Here is an 8463-nt window from a genome sequence, read left to right as displayed (position 1 = left end):
ACATAAATAACTCAATTGGGTTTCTTGGAATCGATCCATTTCAAGAAGCTCTGTTCATCAATTGGTAGCGTTTAACTGTAAGAAACTATTAAGCCTAAAAGAAGATCGTCTTACCTCCAGACATGAAATCATATTTGTTAATGCTTCAAAATAAAGTGAGAAATTCCAAGATTTTCATGCCTATACAAGTCTATATACGTGTACTTGATGGAGACAATACAGACTGCGCTTGTTAGACATGGTACCTCTGTAAGGATACTGTATGAATAAAGCGATTGTTAGACATGGTACCTCTGTAAGGATACTGTATGAATAAAGCGAGAGAGTGCTATCCATCATGCAAATCCATTGTTTTATTCTAATAAAAATGATAACCACCTTCAACTTTCCACAACCACACTATTGTAACTTCTCAAAACATGTAAAATTGTGTCATACATAGTAGATTAGAATATGAATGTAGTATTGCAATATAGGCCACACAAGTATATTTACACGTGCTATAAATACACGTGTCTAACTAGCCATGGAAGTATATGAGAAGTATGTAGTACAAAATGTTGTTGATATGATTTTTTAAGATACGGTTTCACTAGTGCTCTAATCACACTCGTGAATACAGAGGCATTGTACCATTCTTGGCAAAAGCTTACTCAACCTAATAAGTACCATTTTGTGGTATTATTGTATTTTCATTCCCATTTGTTGGGTAAGGCTGGGTGGTGGTGTTGCAAATTGAAGGCTAATCAGATAAGTATGAAGACAAAAACAATTTAGAATCAAAGTAGAGAAAAGATACATTTTGAGCACATATTATTTAATTAACTAATGGCCTTTAAATAGGAAATACATCAACTGAACTAGACTGAAAAATAGCAACAAACTCTAGACCACTAACACATGATTTGCAACAATAAAATAAACTAACAAAATGCCTAAAAACTAGGACAACTTGAAAGGCAACTTTGAAAAATTCATTACAAACCCTCCCTTAAACTGATGTTTTCAATCATTTAGTTTAATACATAGGTAAAAAATCAGCTCCCTCAAATATCTAGCATATAAACACCCATCAAATCTCTTAACTTCAGAAACGAAGGCAATTTTGAGGGGCTTTGTGAATATGTCTGCAACCTCATGTGCATGTCAAGCTATATAGTTGAAGAAAATTCTTGAAGTTTCAAGTGACAAGGGCCTACTGAAATTTTTTGTGACAACAACTTAGCAATCAAACTCTCAAAAAATCTTGTTTTGCATGAAAGAAGTAAGCACATAGATGTGAAGTTTTATTTTTTAAGAGATCTCACAAAGGATGGAACAATTGAGCTCATCTACTGCAGAAAATACCACTGTTGTGCACATGAGGTTGCAGCAACAAGTTCAGCTTCAGTGGTTGATAAAGTGACGATTGACTGCTTCTTTGATGACCATAAAATAGCCTCTGAACCAAGCATAAAAACATAGCCTGAAGTGCTTCTTCTATCATCTTGATCCACTGCATGATCGCTGTCAGTAAAGCCAATCAAGTCTGAATTTTCTCCCTTCTTGTAGAACAACCCAAATTTCATAATACCTTACAAGTACCGAAGTATCCTCTTGGCAGCTAGAAGATGCATCTCTATGGGATTCTCCATGTATCTGCTAATGAGACTCATATCCAAATGGAAGATAAGCCATGAGTTTGGAGCTGCCAATGCAATCACCAATCTGATCATGTCATGTCGTGCAACTGGTGCAAAAACTCTTTGCAGTCGATGTCGAACTCTTGCTTGTAGCCTTTGGCTACCAAGCGTGCCTTGTACTTGTCAACTTAACCATTCTCCTTTAATTTTGTCTTATACACCCACTTCACACCAATGGTCTTTTACCCTTTTGGAAGCTTCGTCAACTCCCAAGTGTTGTTTCTTTCGATGGCCATAATTTTAGTATCCATAGCCTTTTGCCACTTTGATTCTTTGATAGCCTCTTCAAAATTTATTGGATTACAGTCTGAAAATAGGAAAAAATGGGTAAGTGAATCCTCAGAATAATCAATTCCTATTACCTCATAGTCTGACATCCATGCTGGCTTTCGTCTAACACGTTGAGAATGTGAACCTACTATAGCATCAACTTGTTCATCATGTTCTGCTGTTGCTGATGTAGTTTTAGATGCTATAGAAACTTCGTTTTCAGTATCTTCAAGAGTAAAAATTACTGGAGCTTGTTGTTGATGAGGCTGTTGTGTTTCCTCTTCATTTTCACCATCAAAGTCTATTTGTATTGACTGTCCAACGCCATTTCTGCTCCAAGACTAGATTCTATCTTCATCAAATACAACATCGTGGCTAATGACAATTTTCTTAGTGATAGGATTATTCAATTTGTAAGCTTTTGAATGATCACTAACACTAAGAAAAATGTATTTTTCGCCTTTGTCATCTAACTTTCTTCTCTTTTCATCTGGAAAATGAGCATATATATGCTATACACCCAAAAATTCTTAAGTGCTCAACACTTGGTCTTCGTCCATCCCAAGCTTCTTCAAGCGTCACGTTTTGAACAACAAGTGTGGGGCTCCTATTTAGTACATGAATGCTCCAATTGACAGCTTCGGGCTAGAAACTTCTTGGGATCCTGTTTATTGCCAAAATAGGCAACACCATGTTCAAGATTGTACGATTCTTCCTCTCTGAAATGCCATTTTGCTGTGGTGTATAAACTGCTGTCAGGCGAAGAATCTTTATAGACAAGCCCGCTTCTTTTTCGACCAGCGCCTTGAAACATTTTAAAAGCTGAAAATGTTTCAGACTTCTCTTGTAAAAAATAAGCCTATATTTTTCAACTATAATCATCAATGAACTTTATAAAAAAACGTTTACCACCATTTGATGTCGGATTAATGGGTCTGCATATATCAGAATGTACCAGCTCCAACACCTCATTCGCTCTCCATGATCTTCCTTTCGGAAAATGATCACGATGTTGTTTACCAACAACACATTCTTCACAAATTTGAGAAGGGTGCTGAAGTTGCGGAAGACCCGTCACCATGTTCTTCTGATGTAGCATCTTTAAACCACCAAAATTCAGATGTCCATAGCGAAAATGCCATAGCCATGCCTCGTTCTTCAATCTCACAGAAAAACATGACTGGGTGGTGTTATCAAGATACAATGGAAACATCCGGTTTGTCGTCATGTTAACTTGAGCAATTAAGCCCAACTTTTCATCTTGAATGCGATAGACTCCATCTTTGATAGAAATCTCATATCCCTTCTCTTGGAGCTGACCAACAATTAGCAAGTTGGTTTTCAGATCTGGAACAAAGAAAACGTTAGAAATAATCTGATTGGAGTTTTCATTAGTGTGGATTTTTACATTTCCTTTACCCATGATAGATACTTTAGAATCATCACCAAACTTCACAGAACCACAAAAAAATTCATCCAAATCAGAGAAAGCAGGCTTGCCTCCACACATATGGTTGCTGCAAACTGTGTCTAAGTACCACAAATTCTTCTGGATTTCCTCCTTCACATGACAAGCCATCAATAAAGTCACTTCTTCTTCCTTTTCTGCAAAATTAGAATTTCTACCATCATTTCTATTTAAATTAGTTCGACATTTAGACTTGTAATGGCCATACCTATGACACCTGAAGCATTCAACTTTTGATTTATAGGACAATTTTGGCTTAAAAGAAGTTGAATGATTGTTGTCAAGACCTCTTCCTATTCCTTGAGAGTTAGAAAACTGATTATCTTCAAATCTCTGATATGAATATCTACCATCATTGTTGTTTTTGCCCCTTCTTCTTCCTCGACCACCTCCTTTTGATGACAAGAAAGAATTATTAGATGAGACTTGTAAAGCTTGCTTCTGCTTATTTTGCTGATTAATTTTCTGCTCATAAACTAATAAGGAACTCTACAGTTCATCAATGGAAAGTTCTGCTGTATTATTAGATTCTTTAATCGAACAAACAACATAGTTGAATTTCGCTGTTATTGAATGAAGAATCTTCTCAATGATAGTGACCTCTTCTAACTTTTCGCCATGAATCCGCATCTTATTTGCGATTGCCATCATTTTCGAGAAGTAATCTTCCACCGACTCTCCAGTCTTCATGTGTAAAGTCTCAAAATCAGCGTGAAGAGCTTGGAGTTGTGCTACTTTGCCTTTATTGTCCCCTGGTACTTCTTTTTCATAGAGTCCCAAATCTGTTTGGAGGTGTCTTTGCAAAGAGTTGTCTCTAAGATAGAACGATCAATTGCCTGAAAAAAAATAGTTTTTCACCTTTAAATCCTTCACCTTCAGTGCTTCAAACTCCGACTTCTGCGCATTCGTCAACATTGTACCGGCTGCTGATTCTGCTACTCTAGAAACAATCACCTGCTAATACTCTTTAGAGCGCATGAAATTCTCCCTTAGCATGCTCCAATGGTCATAGTAACTATCAAAGCGTAGAATACTTGGTGGCACAAAGCTTTTAGAAGCCATGAAAGAACTGCTACTTCAATAAATGAATTTGTTGCTGCTGCACTCTCAAACTCACTTTTTCATTCTCGGTGGCTCTGATACCACTGTTGCAAATTGAAGGCTAATTAGATAAGTATGAAGATAAAAACAATTTAGAATCAAAGTAAAGAAAATATATATTTTGGGCACATATTATTTAATTAACTAATGGCCTTTAAATATGCAATACATCAACTGAACTAGACTGAAAAGTAGCAACAAACTCTAGACCACTAACACATGATCTGCAACAATAAAATAAACTAACAAAATGCCTAAAAACCAGGACAACTTGAAAGGTAACTTTGACAAATTCGTAACAGGTGGTATATGTATCACCTACTCTCACTAAGACTGTAACTCATGTGTAGGCCGGTCGATGGATTTGGATTCGGATCTAGATCGAATCGATTAAATTCATATTCGATTTGTTAAGCTAACAAATTATTGTATTCGGATCACTAACAGGTTATTGGATTGAATGTTCCAATCAATTTCCTATTTAGCTCGAATTCAAATTAAAATCATATTCACTAACATGTACAATTATAAGGTTAGATAGAGTGGAGAATAATTAATATATAAGATGGTGCATAATATAACTATGCAACTAGGAGGTGAGTTTTTGAGATCTCGCTTTCGAGCCGCACTCTTGACTTAAATGATGCGTGTGTTGTGGGGTCGATATACACGTTCTCTAAAAAAAGAAAAAAAAAAAAAAAAAAAAAAAACTATGCAACCAAATGAATATAGTAGTAAATAATTAATATATATATAAATTTAATAGTAGATAACTAATATATATAACATTCACATATATTATATTGTAATGTAATAATAAAATATATTTAAACATATATAATTTTTATCGAATCGGATTAGCTGTAATCCACATCCTATTTTTTAAAGTAATAGATTATTGGATTCGGATTATTATTGTTTCCCAATTCATATTCGGATAATCAGACTGGATTCGAATTGAATTCAGATTAACATTTGATCCATTGACAGGTCTACCCATGTGTGTTCATTTCCAATCATGAAATTCCTACATTTCTTAACCCAAATTTTGAGTGAACATGTAAATCCGTATATTCGTATTTGTTAATTGTGTCATAGTTGGTATATCTATAATTTTCATTTTTCTCGTGATTGTTCCCAACAAAACATACAATTAACACCACACATTTCATTTTAGTACAAACACATACATCTGAATTATTTTGTAAAAACACATACATTTTTTCTTACTTTTGGACATAAACTAAGTGGCTTTTCCATCTGTAGTGTCATGCCAAACTTTTCGTTCATGTAAAGATTAGTCGAACCCATGCCAGGAGGTAGACACTAATCAAAGTAGTGTATTAGACTAGCTTAACAGCCACAGGCAATCCATACCAACGAATCAACGATGCAACAAGTAACCGGACTAGCTTAACAGCCACAGGCAATCCAGGACAAATTCTTCTTCCCGCACTAAAAGGAATTAATTCGAAATTGGTTCCTTTGAAATCTAAATTTGATTCAAGGAATGGTTCGGGTTTAAAGCTCAAAGGGTTATACCATGTCACTGGGTCTCATCCGATTGCCCAAATGTTAACCAGCACAATGCTGTCCTTAGGAATGGTGTAATTCATCACCTTGCACTTATGTAACGCGCGATGAGGCATAAGAAAAGGGACAGGAAGGTGCAATTTGAGTGTTTCTTTAAGACATGCTTGGAGGTAGGGAAGATAAGGTAAATGAGACTCCTTTAGGGCATCTCCTCCAATGACTTTTGCATGTTCAATGCGAAATTTTTGCACGACCTCTTCGTCTTTTAGAAGTTTTGCAGCATCCACTCCACTGCTGAACAAATGCTGTCTGTAACAACAGTCAATAGCTCTTAAACATGCACAAACAATTAAAGATGAAATTTAAAAAGCACAATTAATAGAATTAATGAGTATTATAATTTTTAATTAAATAAACATAAATGTACCTAATTAGAAGCTAATACTAATAATATATTATGATATCTAAGAGTCTTGGAGCCTTGTTAGAGACAATTTTTTTTTCTCTTGATGGAGTGTCTGGAACTTTGCCCCAACTAATCTCGGACCTCTGTAAGGCGCTCCCACACGGATCGGGTAAATCTCTGATTATATCCGTGGGTGTGGCTCCTAAGGAATTGTTTACACTTAAAAGTAATCGATCCTGAAACCTAATTCTTCATGAGGTACCCCAACCAAGTATTTTACAATTAGGCCAAACCCGAGTTTTGTTAGAGACAATATTATAAATGAGTATAATAACGAAGTGCTCCAACGCGAGATCAAGTCCTCATTCGTTTAATTAAGTATTCCGTGTCGTCACGTACTCGATCAGACGAGCGAATAAGCGTTCTCTAGAATTTTTTTATATGCTTGCATTTCTTCAAAGTGCGCACATTTACTAAGAATCGAAAATTGGAACAAATCTAGGATGATACATGCTCAATAAACTTGTGGCTGATCATAATTTTTTGTAGAAAAATATTCTAAAACAGTTGTAACTTTACATGTATAAGTAGTTGTAAGTAACAATATATATACATATATCTATCTTTATCTGTCAAAGTAGAGGATCAAAGATTTAATTGCTTTAGAGATAATGTGCATCCACAGTAACAGTCAGACCTTTAGTCACTTTTAGGAAAAAAGCCGGGATTCCTGCCGCAGATTCCGCAACAGTAGTCACAAGTTCTCCTATATGTATAACTTATTTTCATTTGTAAAAGCAGGCTTTTCTTTCAGAAGTTATTTCTCGTTTTGCTTTCTCTATTGTTGTATCCAACCACAATATGTTGCATTCAACAGTTTACTCTTCTCAGTGATTTAGTAAGTGTTATATATATATATATATATATATATACCAACTATTCCTTAATATTAAAAATACTATTACTATTAATAATACTACAATTAATAATAATAATAGTAATAATAAAACTATCTTTATACATATATATCCCTATAAATATATATATACAATTATTAATAGGTAAATATCCATACCCAATAAGAATGCAATCCAAGTAATACATGTGACCTAAATGGTTGGTCCATTACTATTATCCATATCAATCCTTTAAATAAAATAAACAATTCAAATTACAAATAAACACATAGTATTTGAACAAATAAGTACACATCATTTAGCACGGAAAAATAATACAATCAAATTTAAATTAAAATATACCATTTAAGCACATAATTAATTTAAACAAATATTTCAATTAAAATACACAAACAATTAGCCACGTAATCAAATAATTAATTAAAAATGTAATAAAATAATTAAATAAATTCTGAGACTATCCTTTTAAAATTAGGAGTATTATACATACCTTACCCGAACCTATAGAGCCTACCTCCGTAACACAAGCTAAAAAACACCCATAATGGCGTACTACCATATGCGATGAATTTGATGCTCTTGTTCGGAACTCCACCTGGGAACTAGTTCGCCCTTCTAACACACAAAACATTGTCAGGTGTAAATAGATTTTCAGGGTCAAGCACAATCTAGATGGATCGGTGGTATGATACAAAGCTCGCCCGATAGCCAAGGGGTTTCATTAACGCCCTGGCCTTGATTTCCAGGCCACATTCAGTCGAGTCATTAAGCCTACTACAATTTAATTGGCCAATCCATTAGTTGGACATTAATAATGCCTTCATTTAAGGCACCCTTGAGGATGATGTATATATACAACAACCACCAGGTTTTAATGACCAACAGTTTCCTAATCATGTCTGCAAGTTAAGAAAGACAACCTATGGCCTTCGCCAAGCTCCTCGAGCTTGGTACAATGAATTACGGGGCTTCCTTTTCTCTTATGGATTTATCAACTCACAGTCTGACACCTTTTCTTTTTATACTTCACCATGGGTCACTAATGATTTTCCTGTTGGTTTATGTTGATGACATTCTTGTAACAGG

At 34.9% G+C, this 8463-nt stretch overlaps 1 protein-coding gene across 1 annotated transcript; it reads right to left on the bottom strand.

The window, feature by feature from the left end:
• Window positions 1-6077: 6077 nt before the first annotated feature.
• On the bottom strand, window positions 6078-8008 carry LOC132270383 (probable (S)-N-methylcoclaurine 3'-hydroxylase isozyme 2). Its single transcript, XM_059771559.1, has 2 exons — window positions 7868-8008; window positions 6078-6359 (listed from the first exon to the last, which is right to left on the bottom strand). Exons 1-2 carry the CDS (start codon window positions 8006-8008, stop codon window positions 6078-6080), a joined length of 423 nt encoding a protein of 140 aa, XP_059627542.1.
• Window positions 8009-8463: the final 455 nt, after the last annotated feature.

The sequence above is a fragment of the Cornus florida genome, unplaced genomic scaffold, assembly GCF_030987335.1.
Source record: "Cornus florida cultivar Cherokee Brave unplaced genomic scaffold, ASM3098733v1 CherokeeBrave_3.0.0_Hap2_Chr08, whole genome shotgun sequence".
Lineage (NCBI taxonomy): Eukaryota > Viridiplantae > Streptophyta > Magnoliopsida > Cornales > Cornaceae > Cornus > Cornus florida.
Note: the sequence above shows the minus strand (reverse complement) of the source record. Positions and strands in the feature narration are given on the sequence as shown.